Here is a 27,573-nt window from a genome sequence, read left to right on the forward strand (position 1 = left end):
CCTTCTCCTATACATGACCTGGGCATGAAAGAGCAGCCCATGGTTCCCCTTTAGTAAGGACAGTAACATGAGCGTGAGAGCACCAGAACTTGAGAAAGAAGCAGCAACAGGTCTCATTCATCTTTCCAACACTGAAACCAAAACACAGCTGTGGAAGGAAGGTGGATGGGAACAGCTTACTGGAGAAGGGCCAGGAGCCTGACACCCACCTCCCCTCCTCCAGCTGTGCAAGGAATTGAAGAGACATGGAAACAAGTCTCAGTCTATTAAGTTTATTTAAGAAAATTAAAGAGACAACTTGTTCCCAGTGCACATAAATACTGAAGCAAGGAGAAAATATCTGACAGCATGGTTGTGAAAAGGTGAAAGCAAGCAGGCTCAAGAAACAAAAGATGAAACTCAAAAATTGAGTCTAGAAATAAAGCAGAATTTAAATCATAAGGGAAATCATCTATTAAAAAGTAATCAGGAAAGAGTTTTAAATATATCGTCTGCCTTTCTAAAAGACAAGCAAAGTTCAGCCCCATCTCACTGGACTCTGACATGGACTCTATATTATAGCAGGTCAGACTAACTGATCAAAGATAACTCTTCCTGCCATACTGGCATTTTTTTCAAGCCCTTCTCTCCAGCTCTGCTCAGGTGTTTACTGGGTTACCAAGGTCCCAGACTGGGCACAGGCCTGGCCCACACACACCTGCTTCTCACCCCAGAGTATCCCTGCCCAGGGTCCCCAGCTGAGGCAGGTAGCCAAAAGCATCCATTTTTTTACCCTCTCAGACTGACTTGTTGTCTGATTTACTAACCTATTTGCTGAATTTCAATTTTTTCCTGGGATGTATTCTAAATTCTCTTTGGCCAGGAATCATAAGTGTCACAGAAAAGTAGATGCTAGCTCAGCTGGGAAACTTCTGCTCCTACCAAAACAGGTTTCTCTGCTTAGAGAAAGATTTCTGGATTATCTTCCATACAATGGCCTCCTAAGCTTATGCCTCACTTAGTTTTCTAGTTATAGGAGAGATGTCTTGGTTCTAAAATCGTAGTGTTTCCTTAAGACAGATAAGCCTCCCATTATGTTTGTGGCCCCACACTGGGGCCCATCGCCTTCTTTTTCATCGGTAAAATTGTTTGGCGTGTCAGCTCTCACCTGAAATTCTGCAGACTACTGAATTCACAAGGAGCTATTTGACCTGTCCTGCTGTCACAAAAGTGGGAATGCAGTGCTCTGTTATACCAACCAAACAAGAAAAGCAGTACAGCAAGCTTCCTCCCAGTACCTGCACTCTCCAGAAGTATATAGCAAGATTCTCCAAAAGGGCAAGGCTTTGAAGGACATTGGTTTCGAAGGAGGGTTACTGTTTCCTGCAAATAATGACCACAGTTCTAACAAGGACAAGGTATTAACAGCTAAATGAGTTTTTCTTTAGATGACAGTAAGAGTGAGTTACTTAGTTCCAAGGAGACACCCACCAGGGAGTTATTACCTTGTTCGGGAGCATCAGGCTCCATTCTTTCCCACACATGGAATAAACATTTTCCTTTCAAAGAACCTATGCCTGATGTGATCTCCATTCAGGCTGTGGTTTCATGTGATTGCAACAGCTAAGTGAGGTTATACCTGGTCAGAATTTAGCTGGGAAACCTCAAAGTATAAAGAGGGGTTGTAAGAAGTGGCAGTTTAATAGGTGATGCTGCTTCCTGAGTCAACACAGAAGTAATGTTCCAAGAGAAAGGTTTAAACTAACGAGGAAAGGCTGGAGGCGGCTGGATGAAATGTAAATCAGATATCCTGAGAACTTGAGGTGTCTGTTGTGAGGAAGATGATAACCTGGATGTCCTATGAAAACAAGTCATATCAGCCTAAGCTTCTCTGATAGCCATCAGTGCAAACCACACACCATTGTACGATAGTCCACTCCAGAGGGGCTGTGTTTCCATAGAGAAAGCATCGACCATTGCAGTTATCTGTAGAGGTGGAATTGACTCTTTATAAGTAAATATTTTATTGTGTTTAGAATTCTTACTTTCTTTTGAGAACAAAAATTCTTATTAAAAAATAACCAAAATTCTCCCAAGGCAACGTTTCTATGAATCAAGGTCCTATTTATTTTCATGTCTGAAATAAATTCTCAAATACAAACAGGTGAATAGAAAATTTAAGTGCTCAACTATTTACAGGAGATGGATGTATGAGACATCTGGTGTGTCAGAGCTCTATGGGACACTGAGGTGGTCCTCCCTCTCCAACTGTCCCAGGTCCCACTCAGTCACTAGTTCTGATGACACCTCTGTGAAGAGATGGTCCCAATCCCAGCTGACATCATCCTACCAAGAGGAAAAAAGACAAACATGCTGAAATGTTACTGGTGTCACCCAAAGTTCTCTGAACAATGCCAGAAGAGCAAAGAGAGAAACCCAAAGGCAACTGCCCTGACCAGGGAAGTCTCATATTCAGCTGGCTAGAGCAGGATTACTAGCCAGAATGAAATGTGAGTATCTGCTACAATTTTAAAATGTGGACAAAATTATTCCTGTTCTAAAATTCCAAAAAGGACATATTTGTTGATACTTGTTAGTATTAGATACTCCCAGGCAAGGCATAGAAAGGAGCCTTTCCACTCCTCTGCACTTCTGCTGAAGCATGTGCAGTTCAAAGCTGCAGAAATCCTTTGATGAAAGTCCTGGGCCCAGTTGTATTGAGGCTGTTCTGTCCTGCTTTAAAAACCCCGTGGCCAAACCCAAAATGCTTTCTGCCTTTGTCCCTCTGTACTTTTCTGTAGAACCACCCGTAGCTCATGGTGGCTACCAAAGGACAAAGCACTGTTTCTGCAGGGATCTCTGACAGTACTCGGCCTTTCACATTTTCCTGACCAACTTCTTCATACTGAAGGGGGCCAATCACAGTGATGCCATAAACTCACACCAAGAAAGCACTATCTATCTTTAAAATCACCTTCTGGGGAAATTAAACCTCCAACAGCTTGGACAAGCTCCTCCTCACATCTCTTCTTCACCCCACTGACAAGGCCTCCTTTCCTAGTACAGTCTGAGACAAGAAGTGCACAAGAAGCTTTTACCTTGTTGGTGTTTCCACAAAACAAAGACTTACCTCTCGTAGTTCATGCTCTGGAGCCAAAACTTTGGTGAGGAGCTTCAGGTCTACCTCCCCATCCTATGAACATACAGAGTCACAGTCTTACAGACACTGAGGAAACGAACACCATCATTTCACCAGATATGTTTGTTAGACATCACCACATTTGCCTCATAAGGGACACTTTGTCCAGGACAAGAGCAAGAACCTCATCTGAGCAACAGATATCATATCCCCATTATTTACAGACACAAACAAGTACAAAAGCCAAGCTGCAGAGAGGAATGGACTTACAGGGAGACTCCAAGTTCTCTGGATGATAAGGCTGTGTATTTTGTGCAGCTGAGTATCACTGTGGAGGATGTCATGAGCCCGGAAGGAGAGGGATTCACATTGGCCAGCCCATAGCAAGATCCACTTACCAGAGTCTGGAAGGCAGCATATTTCATTAGATCTTTGTCCAGGTCATGGTAGGTGAGCACTCGGTTCACTTGCACACTGCAACCAGAAAGGGTCACAGAACAAGCCTGCGTCAGTGTGGAAGCACGTGTGAGGAGAAGGCTGGCATGAACCGTAGTCTGATGACGTCTTGAGTGTCCACATCCCCCATGCAGACTCTTGGGATGGATGTACCCAGACAGAAGCACAGCTCAGTCAGCAAATTAACAGCCATTGACAAATCTATGTACCAGGTTGTGCACATGCATAAAAATAGGATGTGGAACAACCATGGATTCCCTCAGAGAAGCCAGTATGCCAAAAGAAGATCCATAGACTAATTGCAAGGGCTAGAAAGAAAAGAAGACCAAAGCAAGCATTCAAACAGCAACAGTGCCTTAGCAAAGGAGCCTCTGAGAGCAACACCATACAAGCTACAGAATAGTAGGGATTTTTGGCTTTTCATGTCTGAGCTGCATCAGAGCTATAAAATACGACTTCCTACAATGTAGCCTTCCAAGAAAAACATGGCGTAAGGGGGTGATACACTGTTGTACCACACCTGCCTTCACAGGTGATCCGACATGATAAAAAAGACCTCTATTAATTGAAATTGATTGTGTCTGTCCACAAAAATCACTTGTCCTTTCTACTGCAAGAAAACTATAAATACAGGAGGAATAGATCGCTTTATTAAAAAAAGAAAGAGAGAGGAAAAGAAATGAATTCCAGTGAGAGACATGGTAGTTTTAAATTTACTACTACAAACTGTCAATTATTTTTGTTAACATCTATATAATTACAATAACTACTCCACACTTGTGAGAGAGGCATCTTGGCCAGAAGTAAGATATCCCACCCCTCCAAATAAGGATCAACAGTCTGTAACCTTGGCAATCAGCCCAATAGAGGAAAGAAGACTTTCCTGGTATGTTTAAGACAGTACTCCAAGAACTTTAATTTCTTAAAACTTTCTGGTTTCCCTTGAGCTGACTCCAAGGGTACAGCAATAGCACCTTCAAACAACAGGATTGTACTTTTCAAATTAACTATGCACTTGAGTAAGGATATCCTGTGGAGGGCAAAGCAGCCTACAACCATCAAAATTAGAGTGTGTGATAATGCATGTGTATTGGAGACATTTGGGGTTATGCAGGCAACCTTAAATCAAGAAATTCCCTACTTTTGAGAGCTTGATTTTGCAACATCAAATACGTTATTCTAATGTAGGTTTTTTATGTAGAGAGAGAATACGCAGTAGTTGCTTTCTCTGTGTAATAGAAAACAAGAATTTTGCGGTGTTCAGCTTGGAGCATTACTGTCACAAAACACCACACCAAATCCAGCTGAACAGCACTGCTGCTGACATCCAAAGAGCATGAGTAAGATGGGTTTAATTTCACTAGCCAGTTTGCACTGCTGATGAGAGCCTCAAGAGCACCTGGCAGTGCTCTTACCTGGGGGGAGCTGCCACTTGCATGGCCAGATCTTCCTCCTGGACATCCTCCAAGTCAGGGATCACAGGAATGTCTGCAACAAGAGAAGGCAGCAGCAGTAAGTGGGGTGTGTTGTGCTGTCCTTTCACTGAAGACAAAGGTTCCCTTGCTTCACAGATATAAAGCACCCTGTTTCTTATTAGAGGAAAACACAAAAGGGTTATTTAGCAATAATTAAAAATATATTGTTTAATATTAAAACAAGGCAATAAAACTTTGAAGTCAGAGGTCACAAGAAATCTTGCAAGAGGAATAGATTGATCCAGGTAGGGCTCTATAGGCCACGGACTGTGCATCTATGAACACAACCTTGAAGCTGAAAGAAGCCACCTGTACTAAACCTTGCTATCATGAACTGGCATGAATTTGCTTGTTATGTGTTATCATTTATTCAGACACCAGTCACCTAGAATATGTTCAAAATGAAAAGTGGGGCAGAAACTGAGAGAATCCACATAAAACTACATGTTGAAGGATCTGCTATTGGGGTCTCAGGCTGTGTAGAGGCCCATGACCTTCCTCAGGAAAGAAGTGCTGGTGGTCTAGCAGATACAAACACTAGGGAACACATGTCTAGTTGTATTGTCACAAAACTTTTAATGATTTCCAGTGTCATCCTGGAATGGCTGAAGGTCACTGGGTATTCCCAGCATAAGGACAATGGCTACTCCAACTAAAAAGGATGCTAAAAACAAAAGAATTGAGGATAGGAGGATGAACTGAGTATGCTTTGCATCCTGCTAAAGAAGCAAGGCCCTGAAAGCATTGCAGTTCTGTCATTTGACAAAGCACTGCAAAAATTCAGTGCAAAAAAAGGAGAAAGAGAAGGCAAAGTAACTGCAGGCACAAAGGACAGAGTGCACCAATACAGAGCTCCTTTTAAGACTCAAGGCCACAAAGGCCCTCCAGAGACCCCAGGCCCTCAAGCCATGGAGAAGCTGGTTTGGCTCAGGGAAAAGGTTTCACTTGCCCAGTGTGCAGGCAGAGCCGGCCCTTCAGAACTGAAATGAGCAGCTTGCTCCCAGCTCCGCCGGCAGCGCAGCAACGCTACCTGGATGGCAGCAGGCAGCTGAGCCTGGCTTTGCCCCGTTTTGCAGCCCAGGCTGAGATGAATATTCAGGAGCTGGAGAGACATTCCCACCTGTGGTGCCCAGGGCTCTGGGCAGGGTGCTCCCGAGAAGGCCCTAGTCCTGCCGCCCGTCAGAGCTGCGCAGGTTCTCAGCTGCCCTCCCCTGCTGCAGCGCCGCGCGGGGCCTGGCCGGGCCGCAGCTGCCCATGGCCCAGCTGCGGCAGGGCACGGGTCAGCCGGGCCTGGCGCGGGGGCCGCCCGGAGCTGGCCACACAGTGGGATTTCTCGCTAATTGGTCGCCTGGCGGAAGGCTGAGAGGGACGGGGGCTGTCACGAGCACGGCCACGGCAAGAGTGGTGACAGCTTGGCCAGCCTCAGCAAAGCTCTGCCTTCGAGCTCCCCAGCCGCCCAAGGAGCAGGTTCTCCAACTGCAGCAAGCTTCCCAAAGACATTTAAAGGGAAACTGCAGCAGCAGCCCCTAGGCTGGCCCTTAGACGGAGGAGGCAAGAGCAAGGAACGTGTCACCTGTGTGTTGCTGGGCACTCGGGGCAGATCTCCCCACCTCTGCCTGTGAGGACAATACCTGCTGCTATCCCGCTGGTTCTTCCTTGCAGAGGCTTCCAGCTCTTGGTAAAACTTGTATCAAAATTCACTTATGGGACAAAAGCATCTCCAGGGACAAACGGACCGACACGTGGAGGCAGCTGGTAAAGTCTGCTCAGGGATAATGTGGGAGAAAGTCCCTGTATATAAGCAACAAGGACTAATGAGGGAACAGACTGGTGAGACTGGTCCAAGGCAGGGAATGAAGTTCTGTGCAGAAGTTCTGTTAAGCCCAGGAAAATGAGCATGGGAATGAGAAACCATTTAATCTCTCCTGGAATAATTTATCCTTTTATGATGAGACTATGAAAGTTTCTCAGCAAACACAAGTAAATTAAAAACTACCTGGGAACAGAGCTGTCTTCACCCACAGAGCAGGAAAGGTCAGATCCTTATCCACTTTTGACATCAGAAATGTAAAAGGTGTTTACAGGAAACTGAATTTTTTCACTCAGTGCTCATTTTGGCAGCTATTTCAGGAGTCTGTTCTCCCAGTTCTCTTTTGTTTTTGTTGATCTCTTTTTACACTAGAAAAAGGTGTAAGCTTAGGGCCCTGATCAGTGATGTCCATTCCATTTTGCAGGTTCACAAAGACTCCTGGGTTTCCTAGTGCTGATTTTATCTCATTGCCATTGAATACCATGGAGAGATTTCTAAACCCCTTGCAGAGCATGACCTCCACTCTGTACTAGCAAAATTCAGGCAATCACTTAGAAATTCTTTCCAAAAGAAATTCAAGGCTCCAATATTTTATAGACACTTTGAAAATATTTCAGACAGATGAGCTGGAAAAGCTCTGGAGGCCCCTGCCAGCCCCTCCAACAAAGGCCAGTGCACGCTTGTTCTTACTGCAAAGTGCAGATGCCTTGCCCATTTCTAGGCAGAAGCAATGCCCTTTAGGACTGTGAGACTGACAGGAAACAGTACAGAAATGTCTCAGATTTTAAGAGAATGCCAGGTCCCTGGGCTAACTGCTATCAGGGGCAAATAATTCCTGAAATATTTGGGTCTTTATTTCACTTGTTACTCATAATTACCTCTTTCCTCTGCCAATTCCAATGGTGCCACTCTTGCACTATCCCTCTCCCTTCTCTCTGTACAGGTTGCAAAGTATCTCAGTTCTGACCTATCACCAAGGACCCAACCTTACCCCCACTCATTCTGCAGCCACTTAATTGTTTTGGTTGCTCTTCTTGAGACTTTTTTTTCCTATAAGCTCTGGTAACACAGCTAAATTGTGGCACAATGTTAGCTGCAGGGGGAATAGCACAGCACAAACTGCTGCGCTGCAGGAGAGTAGGCATATGCTCTACTACTAATATTCCCACTAGCTGCAGGGAGGCTTTACATATAACATTAGTACATTCAGAAATGTTCACAGGACCATATCCTCCTAATCTCACACAGTATCTTTTTCCAACAACAAAGTTGCATGACAAACCCCCACTCTGTGTGCTTTGCCCCATGACCCACATTTTTCCTCTCCTGTTCAGTGTGGGGGTTACAGATCATTTTCCATAAGCCTGTGTTTCTAGTGCAGAATTTTGACACAAACTTTACTGGTCAGGCTCTCATGCCCATGTAGGCAAACCTTAGAAATGACTGCAAAAAAGGACACACCTTCACAGATACCAGTTCACTGCAATATCATGAACAATGAAGTGAGCAAATGGCAAAGATGAGTGAGCACCAAATGCTAGATGACAAATTCAAACTCCTCTCCATCTCCCAGATGGTTATGAACAAGTGAACAAAGAATGAAATCAAAATGAGTGCACTCATATAGAAGTTATGGTGGGGCAAGAGGTACCAGTACCAAATATTGGCTAATTGGAGAATTAAGTCACTGCACAAAACTGATTGTCCCAGAACATCTAAGTCCCAGCATATAATTAAGAATAATATTTTATTTCAACAGCTGAACTTAGCAAGATCTTACATAAAAAGAGCTTAGTGACTAAGTTATGGCAAGGCACCAATGACATAAGACAGAAGTGTGTGAATGGGAGGAGGAGAAGATGGAGGGGGAAAGAGTGAAGGCAACCCATGCTACATGCAGACAGTCAAACAATAAGCAGGGAACAGCAGCTTTTCAAGTCATGCAGAAAGGGGAGTTTTATGTGTTCATATTAAAGTACATGTATTAACCATCATCTTTTTTACCTCTTAGCAAATAACTTACTGACAGGCAAAGAAGACAACCACAAAAGCAAGGAGCAGGAGATGGGAGAACCTGTACCAGTCTAATACCCAGCTGCTCCTGAAAGTTGGTAAATTGCACCTCCTCTCCCAAGCACAGCTGATTTTAGGTTTAGTAGCAACATCTGCAGCCTGGGTGTCTTAAAGTCCTGTAAACTCTCAGTAGGATCTGGTCCCTGCCCAAAAGAACTAAGTTGTCTGCTAGATACAAGATGGCACATAAATAGGGAGAGACAGAACCTCTTCCAGGTCAGGCAACAAATCACTGGCAAAGCTACATCTCAAAACCATGTTCCGGTTCAGGCCTGCAGTTCTGTGAGTGTTGTCAGAGTGTGGTTGCTGCTTACTCCCTAAGCTGCTTTAAAAGTACCCCGAGTCCCCATCCTGGCAACTATAAACAAAGAAGACTCCATCTCACACAGTCTGATCCACTTTCCCCAGCTGGGTCAGTGTTTCAAAGGCCAGTTGAGAATGGACACTCTTGTAGTGAGTACTGTGCTGCCCTCCCTGTGCACACACCACCATATCCAGAGAACACAAAGAGGGTAGTGGAGCTGGGAGTCTCCTACCACCAAGCAGGTATAAAAATGAAACTAACTTTTTTTTATGTTGTTTGCTTATAAAATGTAAAACTGAAATAATTACGATATCTCTGCGGCTGCAAAACTTTGTTTTACTGAATGCTGTTACCTTCTGCATCACGTTTGGGGAATTTTAAACAGGCAAATGGAAGGTCTGATTGAAGATGAAGTTAAGTGAAAGAAATTGGTCTCATTTAGCACATGACAGGATTCATCTGTGTTCCCAGGTCCACTGAGGTAGCATCATGGGCGTTTCATATTCATGAGCTGCTGCGACACTGTGTCCCCTCATTTACAAAGCACTGTGTTCAGCAAATTCTGTCCCTGTGGACACTGTGCATTTCATGGTCTTGTCAGAGAGACATCAAACACTTCAGTAACCAAATACCAGAAAATGGCTTTAATTAGTGCATCTCAATGCAATAAATAATTTTTCTAAGTGGAAAAATGGAGAATAAAAAAAAAAAAAAAAAAGAAGTTAAAAAGTGGAAAGCAACAGGCAAAAAATCTTCAAAAAACCATAAAGAACAAGGGACACAGACAGCTTCTGCTGAACACACAAACAAGCTTGAAGCCTTTTGGAAGCTTTCTCAGGAGAGCAGCAGGCAAATGGAGAGAATAAAGAACGCTTCTTTGGATGCTTGGACATTAATTTCATAGGGATGTCTTTCCCTGATGGAAATTGCCCTCCTAGCAGGCCAACATAGAGCAGTGCACCTGCCTGATCAACCAGCAGGGAGATGAAAACAGTAGAGTGAAAAGCAGACAGTACTACAGCTACCAGGGCAGTGTCGCAAAAGCTGAGATAAGCGGAAGATAACCTGAGTGTCCCATGTCCCAAAGCCCCCTTCTGAGACGAGAATGCTAACAGCACAACCTGGCCAAGCTGATGGGAAAAGTCACCCTGTGAGCGGGTGCCAGAGGAGTCACAGAATGTAGGGAAGGTCATACAGCAGATTCAGTACTGACCCTACAGCCTTGCATTAAAAGGTTATACATTTGCTTTGCATAATATTGCATCTCACCTAGATGGATGGCTGGCTGGGGGGGTCAGGTGGTCCGGGAGACATTCTACTTGCTTCAGTAGTGTGGTGCTTTCACAGACTGCTTGGTGTGGCATGACTTCTTCTGCACCTGACAGCTTGCAGGGGACAGGCATCAGGCATTTCTGCTGCCTCCCAAGGCTGCTGCTGACACTGCTGCCCAGTTCCAGTCATTTGAAGTGTGAGGAGAGCCCTGTCAGATGGGTCGCTGGGCTCAGTGCAGGGCTTCACAAGCAGTAGTGCATGGCTTGTACTTATGTAAGAAATAGGAGCAGACCCTGACGGCTTTAAAAAGGTGACCAATCTCTTAATGCATAGGTTAGTTCAGAAGCAGAAGAAGACAGAAGCAACTGGAGGCCAGGCCCAGGACCTGGAGTCCACCATGCTCCTGGGGTTATCAGCATTTAGAGTGGTAACACAGCTCCAACTCTTACAAACGGCCTCCTGGCAGGGTGCTACACCTGCCCTCCTTTCCAGTAACATATGTTTTCCTCTTTTCAAAGGCTGTTCCCTGTTCCTTTGCAGTATTCCCCTGCTAAAACATACTCAGAAGGTAGTGGGGCATCAGATGAGAAGGTATGAGGTGTCCTGAGAGGGTCTAGTGAACTCAGAAACACAAAACCCTCTTCAACATCACTGGAGATGTGGGACTGCGTTAGAGCATTACTGGGGCAGGGAAAGCAGCTTCTCAGGATGCTCCTGTGGAAGTATGCTCAGGAGCAGGCGTGCCTGATTCTATTTCATCCTCTTCATGTTACACTGGAAAAACAAGACAAACTACATTTCTTTTATGCTAAATCCTTAGGTTTTTTATTTTTTCTTATATATATTTATTAAAAAAATGCCTCTTTGATCGGCAGCACCCATGACACCTCCACATCCAGCAACTCCTCAGAAGCCTCCCTCCCTCCACACAAGGCCACCGCTGCTGACAGCCAGCCGGGTTTGATCAGAGCCACTCAGAATCGGATTTTCATAAGACAGATGAGGAATCTTACTGCTGCTCTCTCTCATTTCAGATGAGAAACTGAGGAGGAGGGGGGATGGGTCCTGAGGGAACGACACTACAATCAAGGGCTACGCGGTTCTCTCTCGGTCCCTCCACTGCTGCAATTTTCAAAGGAGTTTGCCTCAGGCAGTTTTAAATGATGGTGTCTCAATTCTATAATCATCTTTCAAGAGCTTTTTCTTAAAGGGTATTTTAGGTAAACCTAGTCCGTCAACTCCATTTATGGACTCAGCAATCACAGATCCAATATGACTCTGTATCAACAATATCGCAGAATTTAGCAACAGAAGATGCTTCCCCAGACTGTCATTTTCAGCCCTGGACAAGCTGTGTGTGCTCCCTTGTAATTAAGGACCCCACTGTGCCTTGGCCAGTGGTCCACTGCTTCAAATAGAACTTCAGACAATCTCTTGGGACATACTCTCTGCTCCCCCCTGCCCACTGTGGCTCTCAAGAGATAACCTTCCTCCAGCATCAGAGGCTCTAGATCACACTGACAGCAGTTATTGGAGGAGTTCAAACTGTCCTGGCCCAACAGTTCAGTGGAAACCATCAGGCTGGGCTGAGTCTGCCCTTCAGAGACCTTGCACAGAGCCTCAGAGTAGTACATTGTGTGGGGGAGCAGCAGAGGGGAGAGCTGTGGCGTGCTGACAGAGCCACACACAAAGTCACAGTGCGGAGCCCCAGACACCCAACAACCAGCGACACTCTCTGCCCCAAAACCTTCTATTCAGTCCACTCATACCACTTCCAAAACAGCATGTCTTTCACTGTCTCCATTTCACTGATGCTTAGAACTTTTCACCCATTTAGCTCTCCCCAAATCACTCCAACACTGCCTTCTGAGCCTGTGAAGTACCCACTGGCCATACCCCTGACTGTTCCTGCAAATTCTGCCCTCTCTTACCCTCACGCACTCAGCCACTGCAGCTGTCCTTGCAGCTCATGGCCTCTGGAATCCACCAGCAATTGTTGAGCTCTGTAGAAACAGCAGCTCACCAGCAAAGCAACTGGCAAAATTGATCAGGGATAATAGAGCCAACAATAACTCTCATTGTGCTTTATTCTCAGATCTGTTTGGAGCAAGATCATCATTGGTGTATATTTGCATGCAGCTCAAGAAGTGTTGGATATTTTATGGCTGTGAATTAAAAGATCTCCCCCCTGACAGATATCACTACCCAGAAGAATTGGGGACCATGGCATCTGCCCACTTCCCCTCTGTTGTTCAGAGTCTGGACTCTCATCTTGTTCAAATGCAAAGGAGCAGCTGGCACATGCCAGAACGGTAAGAAGTCCTTCTAGAGGTTTGACATTGCATAGAGAGATCCAATCATCAGCTCTGCTTCCTTGAGGAGGCTTCCCAGCAGGCAGGAAGGGGTTTTGCCTTGAGGGCACAGATCTAGTGACTCTCTCCTGGCAGCTTTCCTCACCTGCAGGTCAGGTTCCAGTTGTCTGTGTAGCATAGTCAGGCTTTCATTTCAATCATCTGTCTCATTCACATACACTATCTGCTTTAAAATAACAAGCTGTTGTTCCTGCAGACAGGAAATCACACATCACATCCCAGTCTTCCAAGAAAAGCCCTTTTCTAGGAGCTATGCATCTCAAGAGTATCAGAGAAAGCAGAAAGGGACTTCTGATGATGGGGCAATAGTCTGTGTGGGAATAGCTGGGAGGGAGATTACAACCTTAGCTAGTAAGTTCCTATAAAGTGCTGAGGAGAAAAATCCAAGAGCAAAGTAGTAAAAGTAGAAAGACATCAAGTGGGAATACAACACAGGAGTGTAGAACTGGTGGACAAGAAAGGAATAACAGAAACTTCTAGCCAAAGGACAAATCAGATTGCTGAGGACGGGGAGGAATGTTAGCATTTCTTGACCTGACAGGAAACAGCCCTGTCTAGCTCTGTGCCAGAAAGAGACACACAAGCAAAGCCCTCTATGCCCTGCTGGAGAAAGGAGCAAAGGGAAGATAAAGCCCTTCAGCTTCAGCGTGGTTGTCCCATCTTCCCTGCCACCTCATGACAAAGGACAGTCTGCACGTGGCAGAAGCTCTTGGCTGCTACAGAAAAGGAAGCAGTGCACTGCAGATAGCACCTTTTAAATCCCACTGAGTCTCACATCTCCCATCTCATGCAGTTTCCCTGCCATACAGAGCTCAGTCACTGCTGCTCATTTTCCCTGTTGACATGGACAGAAAATTGAGCAATTACCCTCAAACTCCTCTCTCTCAGATTGCACAGATTGCTACATACAAAGCATTAAGCCCCCAATTGCCCCTGGCCAAAAGTGACTTAACTAGGCCTGTCCTTTAGGAATTAAACACTTTTGTGTTGCTTGTGAAGGTTTATTATTCCTCAAGTGTGATGCATTAAATCCTGCTAAAGCAGGTTTCTCACCATGCAGAGGACCTGGTCCCCCACAACAAGGTCCAGTGGGCACATACCCACTAACTGAGGTGTTATCCATTTGCTGTGCCTGGGTCCTCATGAGTACCAGCATGTGTTCAGGAGGGTGAGCACAAAGATCGCAGTGGGTGCTGCAGGAAATCAACCTAGCTATCAATTAGATAATCCAGGGCTACTTTTGGAGAAACACTACACTTTTTCAAAACTGTCTTCCATCTTCTGGGTTTCCCCAGAAACTGTAACGTATGGCTGAAACTGCAGATCATTCCGTGCATCTCCCTGTCTGCTCCATCCACTTACCACCTCCCATACTGTTTGTCATTCCACACAGCCTGAAAAGTTTGTCTGTCCTTCTCTCCCAAACTCCCACAGAGATAAGGAGTCAGATGCTATTTCATACACAGGCCAGGAGCAGTGAAAGAATTCTACTTTTATTTCTGAAACTACAAGGCCTATCAAGCCCAAAAGTCTCCACTTGGCTGCACAAACTTCCCTCCACTCTCCACCTGACAAATAGGGCTCTCTATAGCCCCTATACTTTTTTAACACATTCTCAAATGGGCTCCAAACTCAGAGCCTCTGGTTGTTAGTGATGTACAAACAATCACAACTGAGCACATTTCATATTCACAAGACCACCTTTTTAAGGGCATATACTTTTGTCCTTCATTCTTCTAATGAAAAGGTTGGATGGGGGACAATGTTAATGGAATGGTACAGCTCAGCTTTCTAATAGGTTAAAGGAAGGCGATCCAAATGTATTGGTTGACAGCAGCAATCATTACGCAACCGCGCCTGTTCATATTAAGGTGTACAAGCAAAGACATTATGCAGCACAAAATAACCGTGACCCATCCTTGGGGATCCATACACCAATATCTTGATTTTTGTATGTTTAGGATCTGAGCTTTACTGCTACGGTTAAGGACACAAACTCAAGTGCAGTTCTATGCAAAGGAGAGGCTGATACAGCTCAATTTACTGCACAGCCACAGCCACTGTGTGCTACTCCCTGCCTTCTACACTAGGCAGTTATTTGTATCTCTCTGCTTATTCAAAAAAGCCATTCTATTCTATTTCTGGAGTTTGTTTATATGTCACTTTTCTTCACTCCAATTGCTGAGCCCACAGGCAGAATTCTTCTCCCAGAACAGTTTACCTAATCTCCCTGTTGAAATAGGACCACAACCATGCAATGCACCATCTATTTAGAGATTTTCTATATGCAAATTAGATCCACAACCCAGCACATTTGTACAAGAAACTGCCTGGGTAGGAACCATACTATATCTTTCTTCTAATGCATAGATTTAATCCAAAGCCAAATGCCAGTTTGCAAACAATCCAAATTCAACTGCTAACCACAGGTTAGGCACAGATAAATAAGTGAAGTCTATTAGGCTTCAACATGTATTCATACCACACTCTGCATCAATTCTATTCTATATTTATTACCCAAGGTCCCTGAGTGCTGAAAGTCACATGCTACAAACAAACATGTGGCAAGCATTTTTATGCCTGGTTAGCAAAGACAGTCATACTCCAAGTACATGACCAAGGTTCAACAGAAAGGACAGCATGTATGCAAACAGTCAGAGGTGTTCAGAACAGACTACCAGCCTCACTGACATACGCTGAAATTTAAGAAGCCCAAGGATCTTCCCAGGGGGAACATTTAGTCTGTTCTGAAGATGCCAATGCTATAAAGGTGCCACTTCTGGCAGTCATACGTTGCAATGCTTAATCTGTCTGGAAGACCCAAATAAGTCTTCATTTAATCTCATAAACTTTACTGATGTCTGATCCTTCATGACTCCAGATAACTCCTCTGATGCTTGGTGATATTTTACACATGCAACATTTTATACTGTATAAAATTCTTAGCCCTTGAATACTGAGGTACCTCCTAGAGGCTTTAATGAATTTAATGCTCCCCACAGTTGTCTAGTGCTTGTCTTGAAACTCATACTGTGGATTTTTCCTGAGATTTCTCTTGACTCATCCAGTCCTAGAAGAACAGGTAATATACACTATAAAGAAAACTAGTGCTAAGCCAGGAGTCCAGCAGATTTCATAGTAGCCTGTACAGGAAGGAGATGGGATTACCCACCAGTGTCTATGTGTAGCTTATGATCTATGATCTTGGGTTAGGGCAAGCAGATTTTTTAAACTAAGAATTCCATCATGACAGAAACCCCAAGAAACAAGGGTATTGCTATAAATGATAACAGATGCTTTAAGGAGAGCCTACTATCACCTAAACTAGGGGAGAGCAGGGACTTCTTTCCCTGCTTTTAACCTTTTATTGTGCTTTTAGCTCTCATTTTCCCCTGTCCACTATTCTCCACGGAGGTAATTACAGAGAAAAGTGTGTCCTTGCCACTTTCCTGCTTTCCAATGGTCCTCTATAATTCTGTGTTCTTGAAGAGCCAGAGTTAGACTACAAGTTCATTTCCTCATCTTCCCTGTCCATCTCCTTTACCCTTTCTCCCTCATTCATCTGGGAAGACCTAAGCAGCTCCTACATTTGTATACTCCCAGAGTGGTTAATTTCCTTGCAATTTCTTACAAGATGCCTTTGCTTACTTAACTGGAGAGCCCCTAGACATGCATGAAGGTATTTCTTGCAGTCAGGTAGGTGATAGCTTACCTCCTCCATCATCTGATGCCTCCAGGCTCTGCTGTCTGAGACGATGGCTGCAGCAAAGCACAAGAAAGAATTTCAATTGCAAGCCCAGAAAAACATCTTGTTGTGCCCCCCTTTCTCCCCGCAAACTTCACAGCCGGTCAAGGAGAGAGTTTCCAAGTGTGCCTAGTGTGCAGACCGATCTTCCATTACCCCTCACTGCTGGGCTCAGCAGAAATCTCAGCTTAAGCAGGATGTACCTAAGACAAACCCCTAGGCTGCAGACAGTACGGCCTTGGGTGGGTCTGGGAGGAAAGCAGCGGCTTTCTAATTTTCCTTCTTTCTGTTTTATGGGAATGACAGAGCCATCATCTACTCCATATCCAGGGAACTACAGAATGACCAGCCCTGCCCCATCCCAGGACACATGATATAAATTCCTGACAGGCTCTGCATCCTTCCCAGCTTTCAGATCTTGGTGTACTGGTCAGATGATCAGATCAGATGTAAAAGTTGTGGAAGAAGTCTCAGCAACAATGGGAACTTACTCTTCTACTTCTTCTGCATGCTTTCTTCCCGACCTGCAAGACAAGGAAGGCTTATGTTTAGAAAAGGCTAGGGAGAATTAAAAACTTCACCTTTCTCCATACGATTGTGAATGTCAAAACAGCTTCTGCCTCAGGTCTTGTACAGCACATCACACCTTAAAAAGTTCCGAGTGACTATTCAGCCAGTGTATCAAAAAGTTCCTGAGCGCGACAGACTGAAACAAAACCATTTGGGTCCCAAAAGACAGCCATGCCCAGATATGGCAAGAACCACACTCTGGTTCTTTAGTTTCTCCGACACTTTTTCATCCCCTTTGCCATCAGCTGCAGGAAAAGCTGGCCATACCTGAGTAGAGAGGTTGGTGCATTAAGGAGTTAAGAAGGTGCTATACTTCTTCTCCCTACTCCTGAGAGATCAACAGTTTCCTCCCCATGGTTGTGCATAAAGACCTTCTGGTTGTCCTTCAGGTTAGGAGTCCCACCTGAGCTGGTTAAGCTCAGGTCAGACATGCAGTCACTGCAGAAAATCAGGGTTGATCTGGCTGAGTTAACCGGAGTTCATAATAATAACATGGCAGGGAGGTGCTGCCAAATGGCAGCTCCCTTGCTCTCCACCTCAGCAAGCCCAGAAGTAATTCAGTCCCGATTAGGGACGCTTGTTCAATATTCAAAATGTAAAACATGGAGATTGCTGAACCAGCACTTTGAAAAGTTAATTAAATGCCAGGTTTCTTTTTAGCAGATACTCCATCACTCGCTGATTGCTTTGGCCATTTTGCAGAGTGAAGTTTCATGTCTATGCGTTGGGAATAAATATTCTCCCCTCCCCTGAAGTCAGGGTGCCAAGACAAAGAATACATGGGACTCTCCTCCATCACATGCACTGTCCCAGGACACACCAAGATGTAAGAAAAGTTGCTTTACTGCCCTGCACTGCTCTTTTCAAAGCACTTTGTGACATGGCACAGGCCTCTCCTTATCTGCTCATCCGCAAGCCAAGTCTTCATCTAGCTCTCCTGTGAATAATCTATTCTTTTAAGAGCAAGGAGTAGGGCAGAGAGGATGTCTAGTTATATGAAGAAGATGTATGAGGAGAAGAAAGTCCTTTGTCTCTACTGCTCTCTCTGGAGCTTGCAGTCTGTGAGAAGCTAAGATTACACTGAATCAGTGATCTGAGCCCAGTAATATCAACTACTATAATCTGAACTGCAGCTGTGCGGTGACATCTGCACCTGGGCTTTCAGCTACATCTGCACCCTCTGTTCAGAGGGAGAAATGCAACATAACCAGGGATAAAGCTCTTCCAGTGAGGATGAAGTGTCCAGTTCCATCCTTCTCCCCAGTGGCAGTACAAAGCACTTTTTTGTGAACCTCCTGATACCATGGAGAAAGAAATAGATGGCTTCGGAGAGCCCCCCACCAGCACTCAATGGCATTTGGACTCTGAGGAGATAGAGGCAGAAAGATGATGCAAGATTTCTCCCATTTTATTCCTCCTTTATGCCTTCACAGAACTGGTTCCCCACATAGCTTTGCCCTCTCCAAGCTGAAACATCCCAAATGATGGCATTGCACAGCCATGCACAGTGAGATGATTTCCTGGGGGTTCAATTTAACATCTTCTTGGCATGCTCCCATTACTCTTGATGATTGTCCAACCCCAAGTAACACTCTCTTCCTTACTACTCACACTCCTTACATTTTTGCTCCTGTCTCCAGGCAGGAATGAAACACTCCACATGTTCATACTTCCCAGGAGAAAAGATCACTACTAGCCATCCCTGTAAGCAATTCCTGTTTCTTTTTCCTAAGCTCCCTGTCATGACTGATACCCAGGAGGCCCACAGGGAAGGCGGTCATGTTAGTGCTAGAGGCAGAGACTGCTTTGCTTATGTTCTGAGACTTAAACTTTCTCAACATTTCCATGTTGTTAGGAAAGGACTTATTCAGGACAATAAGCAAATACCTCATTATAAAACAGCTGCACTATACATTGGAAAGAAACAGTAATTTGGGGAACAAACTCATCAGCAGGGAGGGGGGGGAAATAGTACTGGCCCCTTTAATCCCAGAGCCCAGGTGTTAGAACACTCCCACCAAACAAGACCATTCCTTCCCCTTCCCAGGGCAAGTTACAGCCCCATGGTCAGTGCCCCCAGGAGAACACTGTAGTCCCTGTGTCACAGGTGCAAACAAGTGGCACTGTGTGAGGAAAGTCTCTCATGCTGACAGTACTGCTGTTTATACAGAGCATTTATATACTAATGGCACTGGAGTGGGAGCTAGAAATGACTGATCTTCTGTTTAGGAAAGACATCCGCTTCCAGTCACCTGTACTTGATATTTCTGTTAATATATGGTTTGGTACAGCATTATTTGATGAAACTAGCATTTCAAGCCAGCTCACAAGCTCACATGTAGAAAAGTATCCCAAAAATATAGTATGAAGCTTCTGTAGCACAGGAAAGAATTGTATGTTTTACACTCTCTGTGGCCTTAATGATCAAGCAAAGAAGATACCAGGCAACCTGCTATTTCCTCTATTTTTTTCATAAGGCTTCCTTTCATTTTGTTTGGTGCCAAATTACTTTTTGAGTTCTTGTTTCCGATTGGGGAAAAAAAAAATCACAGAATATTTTTGGTTTCACTAGTCTTTTGCTTTTTTGGCAAAACTGCAGTACCTAAATCTACGTAACAAAGTGACTCTGAGAGGAAAGACAAACTTTGTCTAAGCTTGTCTAAGTCCTAAGTTTTAAAATGTTCAAGGCAGCAAGACAAAGGTGCCTCACCTTCAATTCTGTCCATTCCATAAACTTAGCTGAAGGCTAATCTATACCTGGAGATAGTATTCCTGCAGAACCAATCAACAGCTTGTCTCTTTGCTTTCCAAGTACTATGGGGAGCCTCACAGCATTTGTTCCTGATGTTATCACATTGCTTTAAGGATTGTGGAGTAGCCCTTCCTAAGAATAGTCCCATCTTACCAACGCCAATTGTCTCACATTGAGACCAACATTTCCTTCTTCAGGAATATCAGGTCTGAGTAAACAGCACCCTCTTCATTCATCTCGTGAGCTTTCTAGTGGTGAGTGAAAGCAGACGTGGAACAAATCCAACTAAATTCAAGCCAGCATACACAGCTTTCTTACTCTTTTCTCATATTCTCAACAGCACAAAGTGCACTGCCCTGCTTTGTCTGCTGCAGCAGCAAGCACAGCCCAGGGAGGGCAGCAACAAGGACCTACGAAATGAGCAAGTGAATATGACTACAGACACAGTCACTCAAGTAAGGATAAACAAAACAATACAATCCCAGGAGCAGTGCTCAGAAATACATCCAGTCTGTTGTATTATACACCAGCCAGTCCCCATTTTTGTCAGACAGGGATATATCTGTTGTTTTTCACTTATGCTCCCACATGTATTGCATCTGGAGGGGCAAAGAACATGGACTCACTCCATCGCCTGGAGAGTGAGACCAGTGCTTTAAACTCCCTTTTCCTGAGAGGTCGCCAGCACTCCCAAACATAACCATAATTCCAGAATATTCCCTCTGGCTTTCGACAGCTGCTTACCCCCTCTCTATTTCAGGGTAATGAATAGCTGTGAAACCGGGTGAAAGACCCTGACAGTCCTCGTGTAACCCCATGTACAGAATGTAACTCCTAGTACAGAATACCTGTTTCTCTCCTAGCTCTGCCCTGGGGCAGAGGATATAGATCTGATCTCTCTCTCGAGTGTTGTCTTTGCTCAGTTCTGCCCAGCAGGAATCCTTCGTCCACATGAATGAGAACGGGTTAAACTTCAAATCCAAGACTTTACTCCCACACAACCCCCTGATGTACAGCCGAGCTGCATGCAACTTCTGTGCTGAAGGGTGAAAGGCAGTTCCAACGTAGACACCATCTCTGTTAAACTGTTTCTTTCTCATTTAATGGACAACCACGGAGATCTAAATGGAGATAAAGTGGCAGGGCTCAGAGAACAGCCAGGATGCTATCTTTATGCAGCATGACAATGTGCAGTGGTTAATTAGACACCGTTAACCTATTTTAGCAGAGGACATAACTGGGATGAATGGGGAAAAACGTCCTTGAAATCTTTTAATGTCCGCAGCTCATGAGAGCTCCAGACACACTTGCGTCCTGCGCCGCACCACAGCCAGGCTCCAAGGGACGCACTGTGCAGGACCGGAGATTCCGTCGTTCGGCCCGGGCAGGTGCGAGGGCGGACAGCACAGCTAAGGAAAAGGGAAGAAATTACCGCAGCTTGCTAAAAGGCATTCAGAGGCGGCGGGACGGGCACGCCCAGCATGGCGCGGAGGAGGAGAGAGGGCTGGCAGCTCGGCGGCCCGGCTGCGCTCCGCCCGGGCAGGCTGGCGGCTGTGCCCGCTCCGCTCCGGCCGAGGCCGCGGGGCCGGGGCCGCTCCGGGCCGCGCTGCCCGCGCCGCCGCCTCAGCCGCAGCACGGCCGGGCCGCGGCCGCCCCCTGCCGGGCACAGCGCGGGGCTGCGAGCCCGGGCCGGCCCGCAACACGCCGCGGGCTGGCCCGGCAATCGCCGCCAGCGCGGACCGAGGGCTGCTCTCATTTCACAGGGCAGCGCGGGAGAAATTCATCTGCCCGTGTGAGTGTTGGCGTGTTTCCTGGCATGCCTCAACCACGTCGACGAGTCACGTGGAACCAGAAAGCCGCTCCAAGCGTCTCTCTTGCTAAAAGAATGAAACGGGGGAAAAGGACAAAGTCGAGATGTTCAGAGATGCACTTTGTTTGGAGACAGCAGGGCGATCAAAGGGCGGGCAGAGACAGGCTGGATGCGCAGGAAGCAAGTCAGCAGCCGGCGTTCTGCCTCAGTGCTTCCGTCCAAAACCATGTCCCACCTCAACACCGAAGGCTTGGCTCAGCCCGCAGGGAGGCACGAAGCTTTTTGCCTTTCGGGCAAAGACTGTAATTCAGGTCTAGGCCTGAGAGAGGAGGGGAAAAATATTAAAAGAGACGTCGTACCCTCTTGCTCAAGTGTTCTTTAAGTGCCCATCACCACAGTGAGTGGGCGGTGAGCTAGGAGTTGCAACTTGTTCCATAGCCTAAGGCACAACTAAGTTACACATCCAATATGACACACAAGTGCTAACTGATAGTTCTCCGGGCTCTCCAAGTATGGGTCTGGGTCACTGCTTGTTTGCTGTGGCACATGAAAAGACACATTCACCAAGGCTGTCTGTAAATTACAACTACTACCCGTGCTGGAAAGCACCCCAAGGTGCCTTCTCAGCTATTCCATTGCACCTTCCCTGGGGCTCTGATCTGTTGTTTAAGTTTCCACCCTCCATTCTGGCCTGTGGCAGCCTAGAAAAGCCAGGTTTTCCTTTACAAAATAAAGGAGTTTAATCTTCACACCCCCTACAAGCAAGGCAAGTTTTGCCATTGATTTCAGTATGCTATGAGCCTTTATTTTTATCTTAGGATGTCACCTCACAGCCCTCCACTTCCTAGCCCTGGAATGCATGGCTCTCGGTATCATTAGAACGGGGTTTTGGGCAGACACACATTTTTTAAACTGTAATGGCCCTACCATCCACCTTCTGGCCCCTCACAAGCTGCCTGTGCTGGTCAGACTGCAAGCTGAACACACTGCCCCAGAGCATGGCTCTGGAAGAGGATGGATGCAGCAACAAGCAGGCATGCTCTGGGAGATGGGATCTGACAGACACTGCTGCTAGCCAGCTCCAGCTGAAATGGACTTGTGAGGCACTTAATCTCCAGATGAAGCGGTTTTGTTTCTTCTCATGTCCTAGTATGTGGGCTTACTTAACAGAAACAACAAACAGGAAAGCTCTGGCAAGCAGGACTTTAGGAACTGGCACAAAAGAACAAGCTGACAGAGAGTGTTCCCGAGGATCACTGAACCTCAGCCTACTCACTGCATCATCCCCGAAGCAGATGTTCCCAGGGTTCCCCCTCTCGCTCACTGCTAGAGAGCTGACCAGCAGAGCTGTTCAGAGCTCCCACTGAGCAACAGTAAAAACAACAACACTCAATACAAATTCCTGCTGTGTGGGAAAACAGAAAGCAGTGCTGCTGTTTCTAGAGGTATCCACCACATATCTTTGGTCCCTGAGAACAGAGGCTTCTATCCAAGTGATCACGTTCTTGACCTCCAGTAAGCACAAAGCCTAACTCTCACAAAAAAATGACTCTTGAGGTTACAGGAGCATTTCAGCTTCCATTTAAAGGAAAAAGCACCGTTCTGGATCCTCATGGTTACAGGAAAGAACTGACTGCTAAAGGAGACAGAACATGTATTTAAGGTTGTTTGGGATTTTTTTTCAAATCTCACAAAAGAGAACAAACCCATGATTACAAGGTTCAAACACCTTTCGCTTGTGACTGGCCTCACTGAAAACATTTACATGAAAAATAATGGAAATAATTAGGTGTTTATTACTGAATGCTATCTTGTTCTGTCATCTGAGAGCAACAGCTTCTGAACAAGGATATTTTAAGAACTTGGATTAAGAATTTGAGAATAGTAGAGGGGTTTATGGGGAAGGGGGCTGGGGGAGGGGGAAATAGGGCCAAGCAAGTAGATCAAGTCATCTCAGGTCCCTTTCAACAGGTAAACTGCATTAAGCTAAACTTAACCAATATACAGGTGACCTACAATGGCCAGACAAGATTTTAGCCTTGGTTATGACAGATACAAAAGGGCTGGAAGTTGCATGTGTTCTCAAAAAAGGTTTTGCTATTTTAAAATAGAAATGTTTGGGACAGAAATTATAGCATCCCCTAAATTTGTTGGGAAATTTCTTGGAGATGCAGAGAAATAAGGAAGGAAGATGCTTTGTCCTCAGTCAGTTAAAAAAAAAAAAAAATAGTCAGAGACTTCACCCTGAGAATACTCTGCAGCTTGCATGGACCATTACCAAAAATGCCACACTTCTGTTCCATTTTTGTCATGCAAGCTTCATTTCTAGGCGAGCAAGAGGCTGCAATCCTACTAGATCTTCCATTGCCCAGTACCTTTCCAGAAAAAGAAATCAAAGAAAACATCATTACCTGGGAAAAATAAGCAGAAATCTAGGTTAAAAATAAGAGAGAGAGGAAAAAAAAAAAAAAAAAAAGGAAAAAGAAAAAATGGTAAAAAAACTCTTGAAAAGAAAAAAAGGGGAAAAAAAAGAAAAAGAAGATGCAAAACTCTTTTTCCAGGCTCCTCTGAGCACTGCAAAGACTTAAATGGACATGAGTATAACACTTTCCCCTTGCAGGAAACTCTTGCAAGTCACACTAAGCAGGTTTAAAAGGAATAAAAATCCCCTGTGACAGCCAGGACACTGAGAGATTCTCAGGTGACTCTTCTGTCTTTTAGCGACATTTCTTTTTCTGCCAGTTATCTTTACTGAGTCTAAACAGAAACACCAAGGAGAGCTCACCCCAGCAATGACATGAAGGGACAAGAGGACAGGAGCTTGTTAGCATTCCTGGAACATCCAGCCTATTAAAAAAAAAAAAAAAAAGAAAGAAAAAGAAAAAAAAAAAAATAGAGGAGGGGGCAGGGAGAGAGAGGGAAAAACCCACCCTGGGCCGGCACATTGCAGCTTACCGCCATCTTGATGTCCTTGATGCGTGCCGATGGCATGGAGGTGGCTGGCACCAGATCAGCCCAAGAGAAGGAATGAGAGGCCAATGGAGATTTATGTGAGGAGAGTGAGATGGACAAGGTAAAATTGTCAGGAGGAGTTGTTAGAAAGTAAAATATATTGTGACAATTCCACTCCTGCCGTTCATCAATAAACTGACAGATCATTTAGTGTCAATTAGGAGTGATAGATGGACAAGTCCCCATGATCCTGGGCCAAAATTAATGGCTGGGAGGGAGAGGGTGATTGAAAATGACGGCTGACATTGAGAGGAAAGTCCTGAAGGTCCCCAAGGGGCCATTACTTGCCTCATTCCCTTGCAGATCAATGCAGGGACAAACCCAAAAACAGACACTTCAAGACAAAACTTAATCAGACTTCCTTTTCTTTCTTCTCCTTCTAAGTTGTGTCCCCTCACTTGGCAGCCTTGATCCTCTCTGCCTATACTCTTCACTTCACTGAGGACGTCTGCAGATGGCTGCAAGCTGCAGAGTGAGGCTGACATCTCCCATGCAGCCAAGAGTCTGGCTCTGCTCCTAACGTGGCAGTGTCACAGGGGATCCAGACAGAGACTCACCTCAACCCTGCTGGATTGGGAGTAGAGAACAGAAGCAATGACACAAGCTTTTTCCCACTGCTCCAGACAGAGAAACTCATGAGCACTTTACTACTCCCAGCTGCAAGATAGGGATGGCAAGAGGTTCTAAAACCAGGCACTCTCAGGGGTCATTTCTTACAGAGAGAATACAGGATAGTTTAAGCCCATATTTTTGAAACAGGAGGTTTTTCGCTTTACTTATCTCTAGAGACCTTGAATCATAAAACCCCTTAATCTCTTAAATAACTTTCCTCCAGCTCCAGGGCGCAATCTCACCACTGCCCAGCCTTCAGAGCCCTAAATGACATCTACACAAGGGCTGGGTTACCCTGATCTAAAGGTCACCCCAACTGCATCCTCTTCCTTCCTACAGGCACATAATATTCACCTTCCTGACAAATGCATTCCTGGACACCGTACCACTGTACCATTTCTGCTCCAAAATACTTCAGCATGGTCATTTTTCTAAACAAGCTTTGATTATTCAAATTCTGTGTGTCTTATCAGTCAGAAAGGGGAAATTCCAGTTGTAGCTGAAGCACCTGTTGAGTTAAACTGCCATGAGCCATAGAGAAGAAACGAGGTACACATGCAGGCACTGGAAGGAATTTCCTATTGAAAGCAGCACTTGTGTTTGCTTGCAGCGCCACCTGAAATAAGCTGTGTTTATTCTTCAACAACCCTAGCTGCTGGCCACAGAGCTGTAGGAATTTTAGGGGGCTCATTGCAAGACCAAAGGGATTCAGCACCCAAGTAAATTGAAAGAGACCCAAGAAGCAAAGAAATTAAGATACTGCTAGAGAGGAAACTGGAAGAAATTCTATGAGGAAGGTCAGAGAGATGAGATCAGAAGAAGTTGGAATTAAATAAATCATGGGAGATCCCCTCCTTTATCAATCCCTCACCAGCATGCAAAACTGAGTTCCCTTTTCCTTCTCCCACTAGCAGGCACTTTGTGTTTCTTCCTTTTGAGGCTTGAGATAGCCTGACAATAAAACTCTGCTTTGCTTGTCAGGAGTGTCAGCGCTGATGTCATTAGGGACATCAGCACAGCTTTCAGAATGGCACTTGGGCTCCATCCAGTGGTTAGAGAGTTGCTTCTGTAGAAAAACCCAGCTGTAATTACTGTTACTTATCTCAGCAGGCTACTAGGCTCTAAGCGGCTGCCCAGGTTCTTGGCTGCTCCGCTTTCTGCTAAACCGGTGTTAGAATGTTGCTGGAGCAGCAATGAGACCGCCTCTTCTCACAGAACGATTCTTCTGAGTACAGGTTTAGCTAGATACAGCAGATTCAGGTAGAGATGGCCCTGGTAGTATGGAAAAATTAATTTCCTGTCACTACTTTGAACCATTTAGTTGCTGTTTGCAAAGGACCAGCCTGGACGCTTGCTCAGACACTTACCAGTGGTCCTCATAATTACCCAGATGTACAAAATGGGATTCCCAGCAATGACAACTGTTCTATAAGAGTACTGGGAGTCCAAAGTAATCTTCCCACATTTGGCTTTTGAAAACTCAAGTAAAATAGATAATTTTGATAGTTCTCAGCAATTTAAACATCTGATACTTGCAAATACTATGGGAGAGCATAAAATACTGTATCTGATAAAATACTGTATCACACACACCATCTGTGCTAATTAATTTTTAAAATAATTTAGGCTGGAAAACTTTAAGAGCCCTCCTCCTCCTCTTCCTATCTTGCAACAGTCTGATGGAAATAATCTGCAAGATGGTGAGAATACTTACAAGTTTACATAAGCATGACATGAGCTGGGCAGGTAGGGGACTAAAAGAGAGCACAAAGGTAGAAAAACAGGTTACAAACTAAATTCTACTCTAACATGTGCCAAATGGAAATAAAAAGAACAATTTCAAGCGATTGTTTCATACTGATAAGACTCTGAACTAGAAATATAGCAGAAAAGCATCCCTGCAGGAAAAGCAATACATATGCAGTTGTAGCTGACTGAATCTGTCTTATATGCAACTAAAAGCTAAGATTTCAAATGGACAAAGAATAACATAAATAGTATAAGAACATTGCACAAGTGGCCGCAGTATGCCATCTGACCCACAATATATTTACATGACACAGAAAATCTACCTGTAGCCACTCTGCTCATCCTTTCTTTCTAAGTGAAAGGGGAAAAAAAATCAGATTTTAACATTGTCTGAAAATCAAATTACTTCTTACAGAAAAATTCCCAAGTGTAGGTTTAGTTAT

At 45.0% G+C, this 27,573-nt stretch overlaps 1 protein-coding gene across 3 annotated transcripts in view; it reads right to left on the minus strand.

Moving 5' to 3' along the window:
* Window positions 1-2,082: 2,082 nt before the first annotated feature.
* The window catches only part of IFT43 (intraflagellar transport 43), a 44,032-nt gene continuing 18,541 nt past the window's right edge, over window positions 2,083-27,573 (minus strand). For all 3 annotated transcript variants that reach the window (XM_040068589.2, XM_058421214.1, XM_040068590.2), the window contains 6 exons: window positions 17,117-17,149; window positions 16,593-16,639; window positions 4,990-5,062; window positions 3,517-3,592; window positions 3,110-3,172; window positions 2,083-2,325 (listed from right to left, as the gene is read on the minus strand). In XM_040068589.2, coding sequence (XP_039924523.1) covers window positions 2,215-2,325; window positions 3,110-3,172; window positions 3,517-3,592; window positions 4,990-5,062; window positions 16,593-16,639; window positions 17,117-17,149 — 403 coding nt within the window. In that variant the 3' untranslated portion in view covers window positions 2,083-2,214. The remainder of the gene's footprint in view (window positions 2,326-3,109; window positions 3,173-3,516; window positions 3,593-4,989; window positions 5,063-16,592; window positions 16,640-17,116; window positions 17,150-27,573) is intronic.

The sequence above is a fragment of the Hirundo rustica genome, chromosome 6 (genome assembly GCF_015227805.2).
Source record: "Hirundo rustica isolate bHirRus1 chromosome 6, bHirRus1.pri.v3, whole genome shotgun sequence".
NCBI classification, from domain to species: domain Eukaryota; kingdom Metazoa; phylum Chordata; class Aves; order Passeriformes; family Hirundinidae; genus Hirundo; species Hirundo rustica.